This window comes from Thalia democratica, chromosome 1, assembly GCF_965202585.1.
Source record: "Thalia democratica chromosome 1, ktThaDemo2.hap1.1, whole genome shotgun sequence".
In the NCBI taxonomy this organism is placed as follows: Eukaryota; Metazoa; Chordata; class Thaliacea; order Salpida; family Salpidae; genus Thalia; species Thalia democratica.
Window position 1 is genome coordinate 63451948 of NC_139165.1, and position 19822 is coordinate 63471769.

Genomic DNA, 19822 nt, shown 5'->3' on the forward strand with positions numbered 1-19822 from the left:
ACAACATCACACAAGCCTCCATGTTGTAAAACTGCGAGCAATGAGTGAATATGGGATTCAGAAGTGAAGTACAATCGAGTTCGAACATGCCTGCCGGGCGACAATACACCATGCGAGTACCTTAAATTAAATACAACACTTGGTAACAAAATTATTAATGCATTTCAAAAAATATGTTTATAAACTAACTATGATTAGAGTGTTGTAATGAATTTTTAAACTTAATGAGTAAAACTTTTAATTTGTCTTGATAAGAAACAAAAAATTTAAGAAACTTAAGTATTAAGTTAACGTTTTTTTGCAAGTAACTATTAAGTTTAAAAAAATACTGATTTAGTTTAGATAAAAATTGATTAGTTAATGGTCTTTTGTGAATTCCTCATGTCTAAAAATATTTTATTTAATTTAAGTATACAAAATACATAAAAATTATTTGATTAATTAATCGAAGGATTTTTTTTAAACTTAAATAAACTTTGTTTTAAAAAATTATGTTAAGATATACACTTTGATGGAAGTTTTTTAAAACAATTGAGTCAATCAATTTTATTTCAATTTAAAATACCTTGGATTGAGTCGGTAAGTGTCTTCCTCGTTTACATTACGTTGCAAGTCTGTTCTTATTTTCTTCAACAGAGGATTACAAAATCCTAACGCAATTTCAAGTTTCTCTTGTTTAAAAAATCCATATTCCTGTTAAAAGCAATAAGGTTAAATCAGAAAATTATCATAAAAACTAACAGTCATTTTCACTAATTTCTAAAATTAATAATGAGTTAATTTAATTATTTTTTTAGTTATGTTAAGATCATTTATGTATAAAAGGAAATGTTTTTACTTGTCATACAACATAAAAAAAAATATTGAGACAATCATTTCACTATCAATTCATTTTGAAATCGAAAATATGTTTCAGATTTACTAAACTTGCAATGTTCTAAACTGAGTCAGGGTTGCAACATTTTTTTGAAAATTTTCTCTAGATTTTCTTAATTTCTTCCAGGTGTTTGAAAGTACATCGTTTTTTGACCATTTTTAACAGTAATTTAAATTTATTGATAGATTGAAACTATTTAAACGATAATGTATTACTATTTTATTTTTGTTTTATTCTATTGCAACCTGTACTAACATTTGGAATAAATTTATTTTAAGTTATTCTCATATGATTGTTCCGAAACCTTTATTATGTTGATATATAACATAAATCAATACAATCTAGTTGAAATTTGTTGTTCGTTTTATTTTTTTTTCTTCTAATAACTATTAAGGTATCTAATTAAGTAATATTTTTTAATTTGTAATAATTAATATAAAGTCATTTAAAAATGATAACAAGAACCAAATGCAAGAACCAAAATAAATTTCTAAATATGAATAATTAAAATTTAATATCACTTACAATTTGTCTTATATTTCTACTTGCTTAAGTTAAACATGGTCTTTTACATTAGTTTTTTTAATGTGATTAAAATTTTATCATAGAAAAATTTACTTATCTTCTGTAAAATACAATGAACTTTAAGACCAACAGCAAAATAAATATTGATTTATCTTCTATCTACCCATGTTTTGAGTTTGACGATTGAAATATAAATACATACATGATTTATCAACTAAAAACTACTTTACAAAAACTTATGAAATAATTCAAAGAAAATATATAGAAATAAAAAAGCTATATTTACATGTCTAACATAAGTATTGAACCTTATTTTTAGAAAATTGCAAAAATATTAAATGACTTGAGTTAACAATTTGAAATTAACAACACTTAAAAATTGATGAAAGGTAAATAAGAACTATACAATAAACTATCAAAACAATAATTTTGAAGTACTGGAAATACACAATCACATTAGAACTATCTGCTTGAAGAAAGTTTACCTCAAATCTTTTTTCTCTAATTTTGATGAGTATATAATATATTCTAATTATAAATTGGGCATAAAACATTGCATCAGACGTTTTTGATTTTCTCTTGCTCTTAGTTTTCTCTTAACCTTAAGTTTTAAGTTAAGAACTATTTAAGTTGCATCAGAAATAGTTTCTTGTTGACTGACTCTACAAACCTGACATTTAAAACAATGAAAAAAAATGCAAAAAAAGTAGCTTAATTTTTTCAATAACAGTCTAACTAATAATTTTTCAATTACTAATTTTAAACTTATACTACCTTTTTTCAATTTTATAAACGCTAAAATTTAATGTTATTATTATATAAAAGTTGATTTAAAATACTCAATTTTATTTTTAATTCAAGGTTTCTCCTTTTTTTTGTACAAAATTTCAGGTTTTTCCAGATTTTTTGCCTAAATTATCAATTCCAGGTTTCTAGGTTTTGGGCCACCCTTATGAGTAGATATAAACTATTTGTCATCAAACTGTTGTTTTAAAATATTAATTTTTACAATAAGTTGCGATACCGCTCTTTTCTGATTACATATAATTTATTACAATAGGTTAGTGTACGCATCAGTATCTTATTACAAAAGGGATGAAAAACATGTTTTAATCTGATAAGTTAAAATTACTTTATCTTTTTTTTTTTTTATTGAGTGTTGTAGTTCAACTCGTGCTATTAATATTCTCTTAAAAGCTATTTTTGTTAATTTTCAAAAGGAAGAAGATAAGAAGTTAAGTACTAGCAATATTAAGAAAAACATTTAAATTATTTGACATAGTTTTGACATACTATAAAACAGGGGTCCGGCAGCCTTATGTAACTCGCGAGCAAATTTTCTAAAGAAAAATTGCTGGCGGGCCGCACTAATTAGAAATAAACCTATAAATAAACCAAATAAATATATTCTTATTTACTATAGAAACTTAAGTTACTCTACAAAAAAATACAAACAATAAGTAAACTTAATCTTGGCATATACCTCTCTTATAACTTGATTTATAAACTTAAACAAAATTTAAAAAATTATATAGAGGTATAGTATACACATTAACTTGTTACATAAAATACTAAACTAACTGCTTAGTTATAAAGAACTCAATTAGCAAAACAAATAACACTTTGATTCTAAAATTATGCTAGATAAACTTTTGTGTATATATCACAGTTTCACTATGGAAGTGTCCTTGCTACAGACCATCAATACTAAAAAGCTTACAAAATCTGCTTGTTCGAGTAGGGTACTTCTTCAATATGTTAATAGAAAATTTTTGCAGTTTTATAAAGGATATTTTACTAATTTATACCAGGTGAAGGCATTGGAAGTAAAATTAAATATTTTTGTAAATTTCTAGGAAAATTTTGAGTTTTTTTGACTTTAAAGGACTTTAAATAATTTTACCATTTGAAGGCTTTGGTAAACAGGAATTTTGTAAATTTAAACTGACCAAATTTGACTTTTTTTTAAATTTTATCAAATTTCCTGACTTTTTTTCAAAACCCCCCATTTTTGCCTGACTTTTCCTGACTTTTGTCATTTTCTTAAACTTTCTTGACTTTTCCTGATTTCCTGACTTTTCCTGACTGAGTGGCAACCCTGAGAAAGATATTATTTAAGATCAAAAATATGATAAACTGAGCAATATTAGAGCACTAATAACGAGTATTTACTGAATTAAATACCTAAATATAAGTTTTTATCATAAAATACTTAATTTTTATTGTTTTTAAAATGTATATTTCTGGCTGAAAAGAAGCTCGCGGGCCGCAGATTTTGACTTTGAGGGCCGCAGTTTGCCGACCCCTGCTATAATATATCAAACAGATATAATACAGGGTTGCCACTCGTTTTTTCAAATTTTTTTCCAGGTTTTCTAAATTTCTTCCAGGATTTTAAAAGAACACATTTTTCGGTCTATTTTTAGTTTAAAGTTAATTTCTATATAAAAAACTGTGTTAAAAAGTATAAAAACATTAAAAAGATACTGTAAAGTTACTTTAAATATGTTTTTTAATAAAAAAAAAATTGATGATGACAAAAAATTTTTATTTATATGATAAAAACAAATTATACAGTAATCTTCCTTTATTCTACCAACATATGTTTCTGTGTGTCAACGGATCAACACACTTCAATTGGGTTCTGTAAAAAAATAATTACTGTAATGAGAGAATAGAAGCATAGAATAAAGTAAGTGTATACATGTTTTCATTAAAATAAGATATTTTCTACAGATAATAGTTATTAATAGGTGAAATACTTAATATTAAATCCGACTGTTATAAAACTATATAATATTTGTGATTATTAAGACTAAAATAAGTAAAGTAAGCTAAATTACACAACAAAACATAATATAAACAAACAACTCACGTTAATGGGAAAGATAACTAATTCAAATTTTATTGTTGTTAACTAATGAAAAATACATTCGTTACAACTAATAATTACGTCACAATGTAAATGAGGTTATTTAAACTGTTTAATTTGTATTGCAAAGAACATTAATTTAGTTTTTATGTAATCTATTTTGAACAAAAATAAAACATTAACCATTAGTTAGTGAATCAATAAAATTTAATAAAACTTAACAACGCTGAATGCAATAAAAGTCACAGAAACTCGATGTAACATGTATATTATATATTGAATGTTTGTAATGATTGAATCAAAGTTATATAGAATTAGGAAGCAGATTTAGTTCAAATGTAAAAATCAAAAATTAAAAAAATTAAACTTTAAGAAAAAACAAAACACAAAAAACAAAATTGTTATTGGGCTTACAATGTACTGACCGATAATTAATTTACAGCGACATACATAAAATCATAATGACCTAAATTAGATATATACTGTATTTTATAATTAATAAAATAATTAATGGTAAAGTAGGAGTCGGCTGTTTAATTTAAATATCCCATACAGATAATTAAAATATTTAATAAGTAAATTGTGTTATATATGAAAGTTATAATTTAAAACAACAAGGTAGTCATATGCTAAGTATAAACCTGCAGTAAAAAACCTACTAGCTCTCTTGGGCGTAGTAGGTAAAAAAGCACGGTTTATCTGTGATTTGAATACAGGCTTCCAATTAAACTTGGAATTTAACATATAAAGGTGTGAAGAATTATAGTCAGAGGGTAAAGTGAATATAAGAAATTTCAGAGAATAGAAAGTGACTTGTGTGAAATAGATATAAATAATAAATGAATAAAACTATATGTTACTTAGGATATATAATTATATTAATATATGTTAAGTGAATGTGTGTGTGTATGTGGAAGGTGAATGAAAAGTATGAAAGGTGAGAAGGCGCCAAGGTGTTATTTGAAGAAGAACCGTCGGTTGTGTGCACAGTTGTTTGAAATATCACGTCTTTTATTTAGTAATTGCTTACTATCTTCTGCTAAAATTGCCATTCGTTCAAGGTTGCATATTTGGCAGATCTTGCTCGTGCTACTGATGTTATTGTTGGCGTGGTGGAGGATGCTCAATTCCATTTCTAGTTTGGTTCCATACCTATCAAAATACTGCCAAACGAAATATGACAATCTTGTACTATTCTTTTTATTTACATGCTTAAAAGTATACTTATGCCCGGTGTACCTATCTTTAAAGTGACCTCCTGTCGAACCAATATACACCTTATCCTTATTATTATCATTAACATTAATATTACTTGCCAAATATGCAACCTTGAACGAATGGCAATTTTAGCAGAAGATAGTAAACAATTACTAGGTAAAAATTGTAACTGTCGTAAGTCGAATAAAATAAACTGTCCGTTACATGGTAACTGCTTAATTAAAAATGTTGTGTATAAGGTGCGTGTTAAATGTAAACTTAGTGAAGATAAAAACATAAACAATAATAATGTTAATGATAATAATAAGGATAAGGTGTATATTGGTTCGACAGGAGGTCACTTTAAAGATAGGTACACCGGGCATAAGTATACTTTTAAGCATGTAAATAAAAAGAATAGTACAAGATTGTCATATTTCGTTTGGCAGTATTTTGATAGGTATGGAACCAAACTAGAAATGGAATTGAGCATCCTCCACCACGCCAACAATAACATCAGTAGCACGAGCAAGATCTGCCAAATATGCAACCTTGAACGAATGGCAATTTTAGCAGAAGATAGTAAGCAATTACTAAATAAAAGACGTGATATTTCAAACAACTGTGCACACAACCGACGGTTCTTCTTCAAATAACACCTTGGCGCCTTCTCACCTTTCATACTTTTCATTCACCTTCCACATACACACACACATTCACTTAACATATATTAATATAATTATATATCCTAAGTAACATATAGTTTTATTCATTTATTATTTATATCTATTTCACACAAGTCACTTTCTATTCTCTGAAATTTCTTATATTCACTTTACCCTCCGACTATAATTCTTCACACCTTTATATGTTAAGTTCCAAGTTTAATTGGAAGCCTGTATTCAAATCACAGATAAACCGTGCTTTTTTACCTACTACGCCCAAGAGAGCTAGTAGGTTTTTTACTGCAGGTTTATACTTAGCATATGACTACCTTGTTGTTTTACATTTTAACTTTCATATATAACACAATTTACTTATTAAATATTTTAATTATCTGTATGGGATATTTAAATTAAACAGCCGACTCCTACTTTACCATTAATTATTTTATTAATTATAAAATACAGTATATATCTAATTTAGGTCATTATGATTTTATGTATGTCGCTGTAAATTAATTATCGGTCAGTACATTGTAAGCAAAATAACAATTTTGTTTTTTGTGTTTTGTTTTTTCTTAAAGTTTAATTTTTTTAATTTTTGATTTTTACATTTGAACTAAATCTGCTTCCTAATTCTATTAAACTTTGATTCAATTATTACAAACATTCAATATATAATATACATGTTACATCGAGTTTCTGTGACTTTTATTGCCTTCAGCGTCGTTAAGTTTTATTAAATTTTATTGATTCACTAACTAATGGTTAATGTTTTATTTTTGTTCAAAATAGATTACATAAAAACTAAATTAATGTTCTTTGCAATACAAATTAAACAGTTTAAATAACCTCATTTACATTGTGACGTAATTATTAGTTGTAACGAATGTATTTTTCATTAGTTAACAACAATAAAATTTGAATTAGTTATCTTTCCCATTAACGTGAGTTGTTTGTTTATATTATGTTTTGTTGTGTAATTTAGCTTACTTTACTTATTTTAGTCTTAATAATCACAAATATTATATAGTTTTATAACAGTCGGATTTAATATTAAGTATTTCACCTATTAATAACTATTATCTGCAGGGTTGCCACTCTTTGAGCCAAAAAATCTTCCCTGAGTGACCAAAAATTTCCCTGAGTAACCTTAAATTTCCCTGAGTTTCCCTGAGTATTTTTCAAATCATAAAAAAAAAATTTTTCTCTTCTAACACAAATTATTAATACCTCATTCTCAGTTTTTTTCTTTAATAATAAAAGGAAGGTTGTATGTGTATGCTTCTGCATTAAATTTATGAAAAAAACTGTTTTCAAAAACTCAATCTTAAAAGGTTTAAACCAATTAAAAATTAAAAACTAAATTTTTGCACAACTTTGTGTAAACTTGTTAGTTAACTTTCTACATAAAAGAATAAAGTTTAATTTGTTTGACATTTTAATTGACAAAATTTAATTATACTATAATAATAATTTCACATGAAGAACTCACTTAAATGCATACATAATAACTTCATTATGACTTGTATGTCTTTCCTAGCAACTGTTCTGAATGCAGTAAATAAAACTTAAAAGCTTAACATTATTGTAAAAAAACCTGCAAAAAGAAAGTTTAATTAACAAAAGTAATACAACACTAATCTGTATTCATTTTAATTTTTTTTACTGAAAACAAGTAGTTGTAAACAAATAACAAATAACTTTATTATTTAAAAAATAAGAACTAATAGTACAACATAGTGTTTTTTAAACTACATAAGTAACTAAAAATAAATAGTTTATTAGAATTTTGCAATGAATAGTTAACAACAACTTTCATTTCTCTAAACTGTTTGATTTTACTTAAGTAAATATAAATTTAAAACTTAAAAAAACTACAATGTTAATACTAAGAATATTGAAGAACTAGCCGCAAGGCTAAAAAAATCTAAATAACCACTTAAATAATAAAAATTACTACTTTTGAACAGAATATTGAAACTGGATTAACTAAACCTCATTCTAGATCTAGAAAAATATTTCCCTGAGATTTTCAAAAACTTCCCTGAAATTTAGAGAAAAAATCAAAACTTCCCTGAGTTAAAAGAAAAATGCCAAAATTCCCTGAGTTTCCCTGAGATTTTCTACAGTTTGAAAATTCACTGAGATTCCCTGAGTTCCCTGAGTGTGTGGCAACCCTGTATCTGTAGAAAATATCTTATTTTAATGAAAACATGTATACACTTACTTTATTCTATGCTTCTATTCTCTCATTACAGTAATTATTTTTTTACAGAACCCAGTTGAAGTGTGTTGATTCGTTGACACACAGAAACATATGTTGGTAGAATAAAGGAAGATTACTGTATAATTTGTTTTTATTAATATTCCAGTGAAGTTACTTCACTAGGATCTTTTGTTAGCAAACAATTTTGAACAGTTATTTATATGATTGATTTTTTGTGCCAAATCGAAATTTTACTACTGAAAAAGTTAAAATTATTAAAAGTTCCAGGTTTTTTTTTCAAAATTTCTTAAATTCCAAGTTTTTCCAGGTTATTTTTGCCTAAATTGTCGAATTCCGGGTTTTTCCAGGTAAAGTGGCAACCATGTATAATAACTATAATATTTGTTTTTTTTTCTTAAAATTAAATGTCCAATATAGTCCTACAATCATTAGAAAACTTTGAAAAAAACAACATAAGTCTAAGAATACAACTGCTAAGAAAAATATTTAACAACCTTTTATATATAACTATTGTATTTCTGTTTAGTTGCACTCTACGTAAAAAGAACTTTTTGTGAGTATAACAAAATAAAAAGAAAAATGTCGATCAAAGAGCTTTATTAAAAATAAAAATATTTGTAAAAAATTCTAGTTTATACTTAAAGTTTTAAATGAAAACTTTCGCATTATAAGTTTGAAACATATGTTTTAAAAGTTTACCTGGGGAATTACAACATCAGCTAACGACTTTGATATTGTGTAGATGTCAAAAAAGTTTTTAACCAAGTCTAAATTGTGTTGCAAATCGTACCTATTTAATAAAAAACTCATGTAAAACATATTTTTAGTTATAAATTATACACAATTAGATAAACTTTTAAATGTCTAGAAAAAACAACAACGACAACAGTTAAAAACATATAGTGTTTGAGTTTCTAATAACGTACAAATACATATAAACAAACTTGATGCAGTCGTATATATCAGGGATTTTGCTGATATCAAAGTCATCATTTTTCATTTTGAAGTCTTTTTCAAGTTTAGTCCATCTTTTTATCATAATATCTAATGACTCACGGTGGTACAGCTTTATTCCTTTTGAATAAAAACGTAATGTAAACTACCAAACAAAAATAACTTGAAGCATCAAATGTTTATTTATAACTGTAAACAACGCTTTGAAAATTAAAAGTCTTTTTTAATTTTTTCATAAACAAATGAATAAATACAGAAAAACTAAAAAACCTACCTTTGTATTCATCTTTTTCTAATAAGCCTTTAAGATGAACGTTTAATTGAGTAATCAATTCATGAACTTTGTTGCAAGATTGCTTTGGACTTTCCAAGAACTTTAAGGCTTCAACAATAGATTTTTTCTTCAGAGGTGAATACTGTATAAAACGTACAATAAACCCATTAATTGCTTAGGGATACTAATGTTTTAATTCAAAGGAAGCTAATAAAAACAAAAAGATAATATAATATCTCTGTTTACAATACCCTTAGTTAAACAATATAACAATACTATATATAATACTACAACCATCATTTACTGTAAACTATATGATAAGGAAATAATTGTATACATTATTTTTGGTATTCATTTTAATAAACTTCAGATCAAAATAATAACACAAAGTTTAATGGATAAAAAAAAACTTTAAATTTATCTAAATAAAAAAATACTTGTGTTGCATGATATCAATTATTTTGAACTTTTGTTATAAAAGTATATCCTATGCTATTTAAAACATATCATTAGATAGCTAATATCCACGTATTAAAAACCCATCAGAGTTATTTTAAAAATCATTAAAAAGCTGGTTTAATTTAAATAAGTTAATGACTACTTGAACTCTTATGTTAAAAATTTATAATCAATTTGCTTTTATAATTATTATTTTAAAATATTACAAAAATATAAATTTTTGATAGTTTCATGGAACAATTAATAATCATTTCTTTAGGTTCTTTGACTTTGCGCAAACTATTTATCGTTTAACTCGGTTACATAAAGCAAGTACTTTATGTACATAAGAAGTCTTATACGGAAATATAGTTTTTTTTTAAGCAGTTTATAATTCTTAGGCTGTAAGGTGGTTAAATATTGTTCAGTTTATTAGACTTATATTTTAGTTATGTAAAAAAGACAACTACCTCCTTAAACTTGTCTTCAACTATTTTTTCATCCCGATTCAGTATTTCTTGAAGACGTTGTTTCACTCTATTAAAGTAAACTATTTTTTTATTTCTCTAAAAATTTACATAAAAATTAATTCATATGTATTAATTTTTGCAGTTTATAACTCTACCAGGCAACAAATTAAGTAATAAACAGTTTTATAAGATTAACTCCCAATAAAATGTAAAACAATTTTTTGAATTATAATACACCCTATGATTATAAAATTGAATCTATCAGTAATTAATTGAAGTCATTTAATTGTGATAAATTTAGAATAATTATTGACAAGTAATTATAAATAGTAACTAACTAAAGTAACGCAAGAAGCATTTTAGAATTACTATAAAGTTGAGTATTAAGTATTTTGTATATTTAATAATTCATTATCACTTTGTTTTTTAAGAGGTTTTTCTAGAAGGAGCGGTAATTAATTATGGATCTGAATTGTATATATAAATGTTGGTTTTGTTATAGTTTTAAACTACATATTTACAATATTAATTTGAAAAGAAAATAATTTGTTAAACGGTTATCAAAAAAAAAAATCAAATTAAATAAGTATTATAACATATAAATTACTTTCTAATCAGCTTTGAACAACTTTGTAATTAAAATAAGTTAATTTACTTTCTCGTAACTAGTTTAATAAATTACTTTACAAACAAATTTTGAAACAGAAATGGTACTCAAACTTTGTTTGCATAAAAAACACGTTAAAGAAATAATTTTTCAACTAAAAGTAAAACTATATTATGAACTTTTATTTATTTCTTCTTTTTAATTAAGTGAAGTAAATCTAAAAACATATATATTTTCTATTTTACTTTTAAGGATTTTAAAACACTCGGTATGAAATTAAGATCATGCAAAACTATGTTGTTGAAAGTAAAACTTAATTTAATAATGTAAAAATTTATTTAAAAAATAACAAAAAAGCTGTTTTATTAAATTTGTATAAAAATTAAAAAGTATATTTTTATTTTAGAAATCTATGTAAATGTTCTTTATATTTTTACAATTTAAATAAGCAAATTATCTAATTTGTTATTCGTATTTCTTCAATTTTAAATAATCTGAATTTTTTTTTTAAATACATACATGATATAAAAATACAACAAAAATTTAGTTAAAAAAGAATTCAACAAAAAAGTTGAATTCTCACAAAGTCTTTTGACATAAAAGATAATGTATAACAAGAAAGAGCATATATTAAGAAACAAAATAATCAAAAACAGTTTAAGTTTTAATTTGAACAAGTAAAAATTAGACAGGGAATATTTTGAGTTCATGTAATTGCTGAATTTTATTTTGTTAATAATACTGTTGACATAATTTATTTTTTACTTATTTATTTTAAACCTTTTTAACATTAGTGAAAATTATGAAGAATTCAAAATGATTTACTACTAGTAATTAAAAACTTAAATTAAGTTAACTTTTCATGTACAGCTCTAAATTGACATTTGATTTTTATTAATTGATCTTATGAAACTTTATAAAACAAACTCATTTCCAATTAAGATAAAATACACAATTAAAAATCTAAACAAGTAATATACCAGATTTATCAATTTCACAAAACAATGTTTAAAAAAGTCCGACACAACCACATCAAATTAAACCAACAGATGAAAAACAATAGTTTTTAATTGGCTTTAAAAATGAAACTAATTAATTTATAAATTTTTGAAATTGTGTATATCTGAAAATTAAATGACTGATACTTGACCCAATTACAAAATGAAAAAAAGCAAAACTATAAACAACGAACGAAGTCTGCATTTTTCCAATCAAGTCATTAACTTCTTCGTCCCGATGAAGAAGACTGAATATAAGTTTTTTGTTACAATTATATATACTACTAATATAAGATTCTCTACAACCTTAGCTAGTTTAAAATAAATTAAACCTTAATGAGCGTTTTAGTTATAAAAGTATCAAGTAACTATAATTTTGTTTTATTTAGTACAAAACAATTTAGTCCATATAAGAACAAAAAAAGTTATTTATGTCGAATTAATTTAAAAATGACATATTAATTAAGAATATTTTTCTTAATAAGCATAGAATATTTGTAACAGATAGTCTATACTTATTTTGAAAGGTAACACTATAGTTTTTTCAAAAAAAAATATTAAAGTTATTTCTAAGCTGTAAAATAAATACTATTCTAAACACTTATACATTCATATGTCAAAATTTACATTAGCAAATGAGCCATTAAATAACTTTTTTTAGTGTTAGAATTAAAAGTGTGTAAAACATATGCTTGTACAATTTAAAAAAGTTAACTTTGTATAAAATCGAAAAATTGTTATAACAAAGTACTAACAATCAACATTTACCGTCAAAAATGATATAGCCTCAATTAACAAGAAAAATATCAAAATAAAAACAAAGGTTAAAAATTTTATGTTTGATATTAAAAATGGTTGTTTGCTTAACTTACATATAATTTTGTTTAAAATTTCTAGTTTATTATAATTTTTTAAAACACTGATGACTTAAATATTAGTACAAAGCTGTTATTAATGCTTATTATAATTTTGAATTTTGGCTAGAGTAACTGTTAAATAATTGCTTATAATTACTAATTTATAACTAGGTTTTTATAGTAACTTTCAAGTACTTATTTTATTAAACTAAAGACGTTTTATTAAACTAAAGACGTTTATCTGTGTTTAATTAAGATCACATTTCAACAAAATTATAATCAGGCTGTTAATGTACTCTGTACCAAATTAAAACTCCGTTAAACTATTTTATCAAATTTACACAAGAAATGTCGTTAGTTTTAACAACATAAGTACTTCGAAAACTATTGTTATTATACTCTAAAAAACTTGTTATGTTCAGATATTTTGTAATAAAATAACTAAGGTTTTATTTTTTTTTTACATTAAACAGCAACTATTCTATTTTATAGTTAGTAAGAACATAGTTGCCATTCTTTTAAGCATATAAAAAACGTAAAGTCCGAATATTAGTCTGATTTTACTGAAAATTAAAATTAACATTAGGCTTCTTATAGTCTTTTTTTAAATTATGCTTAAAAAAATGGTTACAGTTAAAAGATGTGTACGAAATGGGTGGGATTATATGAGTACAGGGAAACTAACAATATTATAATACAAAATAGCTTAAGTCTGAATTATAAAAAGTTTAAAAATACAATTTTAACTAGTCTATAAAGACGAAAATAACTATTATTTTGGAAATATTGTGAACAGTATACACTTTTAAGACAACAAAGAATCTTAATTTTTGATATAAACTTTTTAATAAGGCATGTTTCAATGAAAATTGGTTTAACATTTACTTCAAAACACAATTAAAAAAATATATATCTTCATATAAACTAAAAATTTTAAATAAGAAATATGTTATTTGTAGAAAGTAAACAAAACATTTTAAATACTTTTGAGATGATTTTAAAGTTATTGTAGTTATTGTTGCATTAAAGTTTTATATAATGCATTATTTTTTAAATTAATAAAACATAATTCATATTTTTCTGCTTTAATGATTGGGATAACTTATTAGCCATTTAAATAAGCCCAAATCGTAAAAAAAGTACAAAAATTGTATCTTTTAAATATAATTTATTTAGAGTACATAACTGTTAAATAGTACTTTAAAACCTTTAAAATTTTTAAACAACTTATTTTATACATACTTTAATATAATGTTTACAAACTGCCTTTTATTTTCTAGTTAGTTTTAAATTTTATAAAGGTAGAAAGATTTTGACCATAAAATATCTAAATAAAAAGGTTATTATAAAAAAAGCTTAATTTAAAAACACTTAAAACTAAAAATCAAGTATTCAAAAACTTTTTTTATTAAAAAAAAACAGGAATAATAAAAAATTTCGAGCTCATAATATATGATTGCTAAAGTTTAAGGTAAATTTTATACTTTAAAACTAGTGTGTTAACATTAGCCTTTAGTTTTAAAGTTTTCCTTATTTCTCAACAACCTATTTTAAACAAGACTATTTAAAGCTTGCACAAATACAACTTTTTTTTTGTCTTCTAACTTAATACATGTATAATATCTTAAAGTCGTTAACGGTAATGATTTATTATGCTTCCAACTCATTTTTTGATTAAGTTTTTTTTCTTTTATGTAAACAGAATTTTAATAACTTTAAGTCGAGATTTTAATTTTAAAATTTACACCACACCGCTTTGGAAATCAAGTATATGCAGAACACTAAATGCCGAGAATTTAAATTACCAACCAATTTACGATGCTACGTCAATTATAATGCTAAGACAAGTCCGACGAATGATTTCCATAAGATACTCTGTAAAGATCGTAGCTAGTAAGGGCAACTTGACTTTTATACCTAGATTATAAAGTATGTGTAAAGTTTTTATAAAGTACTGTAAAGTTTTTTTTTTCTTTTTCCTTTTTAGCTCATTATGATTTTTATTAAGTTGGGTATGCAACTCGATGACCGAGAGGTCTTTTTGTGTATCCAGGTCCTTGAACAAAAAATTTTGAGAAGATTTTTGTTTTGTTCAATTAACCACTATATAATACCAAAAGTTTTTATCGAGATGTCTAAAGCAGAGCTTAAATGGATCCAACATGACAAAACCGACAATAAGTCGCAATCGTAAAATTCAGGTGATAATGTATCGCGCAAGCTGTTTTAGAACATAGGGATAACAAATATACGGTTGCTGCATTACAACACTACTTATAATAAAGATTTCAACCTCGCATCTTACTCATAGACACAAATAAAAATATTAAGACAAATGGTATTGATAATTTTTTTGTGATTTAAAACGCCTGCTACTAGTAAAATTAGTTTTTTTTTCTATTAATACATAAACTGTCTTAAATATTTTAGATTAAGACAACATTAAGAACATCAACTAAAAAACTAACTTTTGTTGGCCTTCTGATAGATTATCGCTTTCGTTATCGAGAAGACCGTTCATGTTTGCACTTTTTACCATTTGTACTAAAATAGGAGTTAACTCACCTTCTAATGCTAACAATCCCTAGTAAAATCGAAAAAGTAAAAAGAAAAAAATTGTTTTGTTTTATAAAATTTACTTTTTATATTTCTTGAAAAACTTTCTATTACTTACTGTTTTTAATTTATAAAAGTAAGTAATAAAACAGATTTGTCTTAAAATTGATGAAGGTTGGAAACAAATACCTTTGCAAAGGCAGCAGCAGTCATTTGGACCCTGCCTTCATCAGAAGCGTATATTTTTAAATCGTGTCTGTAGGTTGAGTGCAATCGAAGCAGGCCGCATCCAGGATAACCAGCATAATCACCTAATAAAATTTTAAGGTATAACTAATCAAACTTTAGATTGCAGCCATTCGTATTCTTATTTTATATCAAATTTATCACCTTTTAAATAGTAGACATCAAAAAAAAAATTTAAAGGTCCGAAAAAGCAAAATTTTTGAATAGTTGTAACGTTAACTATTTAAGTACTAAATTTATAAATTATGAAGGGTTCCTATCCAAATTCAAGTAAACAACTCTGCGCAGTAGTAAGAATTAAATATTTTAAAATGTCTACGAAATTAGTAAACAGAATTTAAAAATTTAAGTTTAATAAATTAAGAACTAAAAAAGTTGTTTCTATTTAAAATAATTTATACTAAACTAACTTTAAGTTACGTACTTATACAAATATTTTATAACTTATTAATAATACAGTTTTAATGATTAGTTTTTATGATAAAACGATTTGTCAACTTATAATTTATTCTAAAATAATATATTTTAATTTATAATGCTTAAAAAAAATTTTAGTCTGTTTCTACGTGTAATGAAAACAGTTTTTAAGTTTCAAACTAAAGCTAATATATAGTTAATGAAATATTTTAATTGTCGTACATAATCGTAGTTCTCTCAATCTATAATACTTTAACACTTTCAAATAACTGCTTATAAAGTAAACAAGTAAAAATACAACTTAATTTTTATCGTATAGTACATCTGAAGAACTACCTACAAAGAGTTTTGTTAAACCTTTAATTTGAAAAACTAAAATATATGATATATGTAAAATTTTATAATTAATAGAATGAACTTTTTAATATTTATAAACTAAAGTTAGAACTTAAAACTACGCATTATTTTTTAAAGTAGTCAATTTTTAAAACTTACGGCGCTTTACGTGCAAATCTAAAACAAAAGTTCTACGGACATACAAATTGGACGTTGTGTTTTAATTAGAAGACGAAAAAATTAAGTTATGATAAGTTTAATACTTTTACTTTTTTGTTAATATATTTTCCTACGAACTTGTTTACTAAGGAACTTTATCTATTGAACACATGCAATAACTTAATTTAAAACAATTTAACTTAAAATATTTTTTTTAAACTATTAAAATACTTGAATTTTGCTGTACAATATAGTTCTATAAAATTATTTGAACAAAGATATATTATAAGTGATAACAATAAAGCATAAATATTGCTTAGATTCTACTAAATCTTAAGAATTTTGCCATAATCTTTTTAAATAAAATAAAAGCAAGAATATGAAATAATGCACCACACAAGCATAAACCAAACTAGTGTGATCTTCTACAAAGTGATATCAAGACAAAATCCTTTTTTAATTTAAATAAATGTTGAAGTAAATTTAAATACATAACACACAAATCACTCTGATTACCTATTATGTCTCCACACAAACCGAAAACTGAAAATTAAAAGTATATTAAAATTAAAAGTACAAAAAAATAAACAGTAAGAAGGCTTGAAGTTATACTAAGATAAAATATTTTAATAATTCTGTTATAAACTGATAACAAAGACTTAAATTAAACAACTTTTGGTTGACACCAAAACAAATGAAAGGTTTTATTGACCAAGCTATACATGTTGACTGATATTTAATCATTTTAAAAGTTAACAAACTATAACCTTAAGGAAAACAAAATACTTGTTTATGATTAAACATCTTCGATAAATAGAATCAAATATGTTGAGTGCTTTGCTAGTAAATAGTGCTGTTAAAGGTTTAACCAACCAGTATCCATCAATCATAGCGTCAACTATAAATCCTGAAATAAAAGTACTATACTTGAGAGATTACATAGTCGAATATAGGAGAAATGAAAAGTAATATTCTTGTATTGAATTGTCAATTGACTACAATTCAACAATAAGACAAGAACTCTGTTTTAGCTGATCTTAATATTTGAGACTTCGGTGTGTTCCTAGAAAAATCTACAGTCTGGGACTTGCTTTTTAACATAAAAAAAGAACAAAAACATGCCTACTTTTTCTTGATAGTAAATAAAACTAACAACTTTCAGTATATTTTATTACACATTTGCTCTTATATAGTTTTTTAATTTAAAAGAATGTTTTTTTGGATTTAATGTGACCTTTTTCTCATAAAAGCTGCCGACATTATAAGCTGTAATGAATACGTGCATTATTCATTATTCAAAGTTGAGCTCAGAAAATATTTTGAGTTAGATGCGCTTCCTTGCACTAGCCAATGAGAATCATCTGACGTGTTTCAAACTAATTCTGATGCAACTAAACATCAGAACGTGACGGGCAGTTATTTGTAAGCAGTTGGGTTAGTTTGGTGTGCAGCTGGAAGCAACAACTACCTTGAACTGATTTGTGAATGTTATTGTTAGTATTGTTTTAAAAGTGAATTTTTCAACTGGTGTTTTATTGTTTGAACATTTAAGCCAAGTTTATTTTTTAATAGTTAGTTAAACCTTCAAAGTTTATTGTTTACTAAAAGTTTTATTTAATTTTTAGTTTATTGTTCTAAGTCTTTTGATAGATTTAAATAGCTTCCACTTTTTAAAGTGTTATAATAGTAATTTATAATTTTGTTTATGCTTGTATTTCTTGTTGTGTTTTATATAAAAGATTCATCACTTAAAACTGTCTTTCTGATTTCTATAAAGTAGCCTAGAGTAGCATTAAGTAGTGTATAGCTATTATGTCCAACTATAATAATATAAATGAGAAGTATGAACAAAAAGGTCAGGTTGACTATCTGCCCACAGGAAGTCAACCTGACCCAACTGAGGCTTTAGATGTTGGGTCACCAACATCGGTAGCCCACAAAGCCCTACTTTTTAAGAATTTCCTTGATGTAAATAAAAACTTAACGTGGAGATGAGCAACATATCTAGTTGATCTATCAACATATCTATTACCAGAAATAATCTTTCGCACGCCGGCCTTATTAAAAAAAGCTTTAACACAAAAACATCTGTGGGATATATATGTTATGTTTCACTAACAAGCAGTTTAGAGTACATTTAAAAATACTTTATACCAAAATTCTCAACTTCATTTAATTTACACATCTTTTTTGAACTGAAAAATATGTCGCGGGCCAGAGATTTCAGTTTACAGACCGTACGTTGTCAACCCTAATTCGGCATCTTAGATTTAAAATATCATATTAGTAACAAACTTTTCTAAAGATGTGTAATCAATCAATATTAAGAGTTTTACTACAATAGTTAATAAATGTAATAGTACTACTAGATAAAACTAGTTAACTTATAGTTAAATTAAGTAACAAAGTCTTAATGCAAATATTGAAAAATAAAACCAAATCCCTTGACAATAACCTACAACTTAGAATTTAAAACTTAATTAAATTTATTTAAATTTCGGTCAAACCAACCATGTCCACCAGGATACATGCACCTGAAAGCCCTTCCAAGCTCTTCAGCTTGAATTCTACCAGCAGGAGTCAGCTCACCACCCCATTTCAATATCAGCAACAACGCAGCTCCTTCGTCTTTCTCACTAACTACAGCTGTTAAGATGTTGAGATGGAACAGTTTTCATTGATAAAATGATTTTAAACAGAAAACCAACATTTATCATTGTTTTCTTCAGAGCTAGAACTAGCTACTGGTGCTTTCTTTTTCTTCTTACCAACGTATTTGAACTGTACTTTTCGGTTTATTCCGGAAAAATGACCGTACCTTATATATTGAAGATTTTTTCACAGTTATTACATTAATACTAAAGTGTGGTATATAAAATAATTAGAATACATTTCACACTAATATGTAAAAAAGCCTATATTTGATTTTTTCATTAAACATACCTAACAACATAATTCTTTAAACTTTTTTTTACTCTTTTAATTAAATGTTAAACCCTTTAAAATTCTCATACAAAAACATTTAGGAAGTTAATACAAACTAAATTATATAATTAAAACTAAACAGATGAAAATAAGAAAGGCTTTGAAGATAAGTTTAGTTATTCATCTTAAGGGGTATATTTTATATCTTTTGTAAGGAACTAC

The 19822-nt window shown here is 24.9% G+C and overlaps 1 protein-coding gene across 1 annotated transcript in view; it reads right to left on the reverse strand.

The window, feature by feature from the left end:
• Positions 1-19822, reverse strand: part of LOC145844084 (inositol hexakisphosphate and diphosphoinositol-pentakisphosphate kinase 2-like) — a 52516-nt gene that overhangs the window by 15836 nt on the left and 16858 nt on the right. The window contains exons 11-22 of the mRNA XM_082951433.1: positions 19384-19493; positions 19187-19321; positions 17192-17218; positions 15707-15828; positions 15430-15545; positions 12299-12352; positions 10500-10566; positions 9592-9733; positions 9308-9437; positions 9063-9153; positions 566-693; positions 3-120 (exon numbers count right to left, since the gene is read on the reverse strand). Coding sequence (XP_082807559.1) covers positions 3-120; positions 566-693; positions 9063-9153; positions 9308-9437; positions 9592-9733; positions 10500-10566; positions 12299-12352; positions 15430-15545; positions 15707-15828; positions 17192-17218; positions 19187-19321; positions 19384-19493 — 1240 coding nt within the window. The remainder of the gene's footprint in view (positions 1-2; positions 121-565; positions 694-9062; positions 9154-9307; positions 9438-9591; positions 9734-10499; positions 10567-12298; positions 12353-15429; positions 15546-15706; positions 15829-17191; positions 17219-19186; positions 19322-19383; positions 19494-19822) is intronic.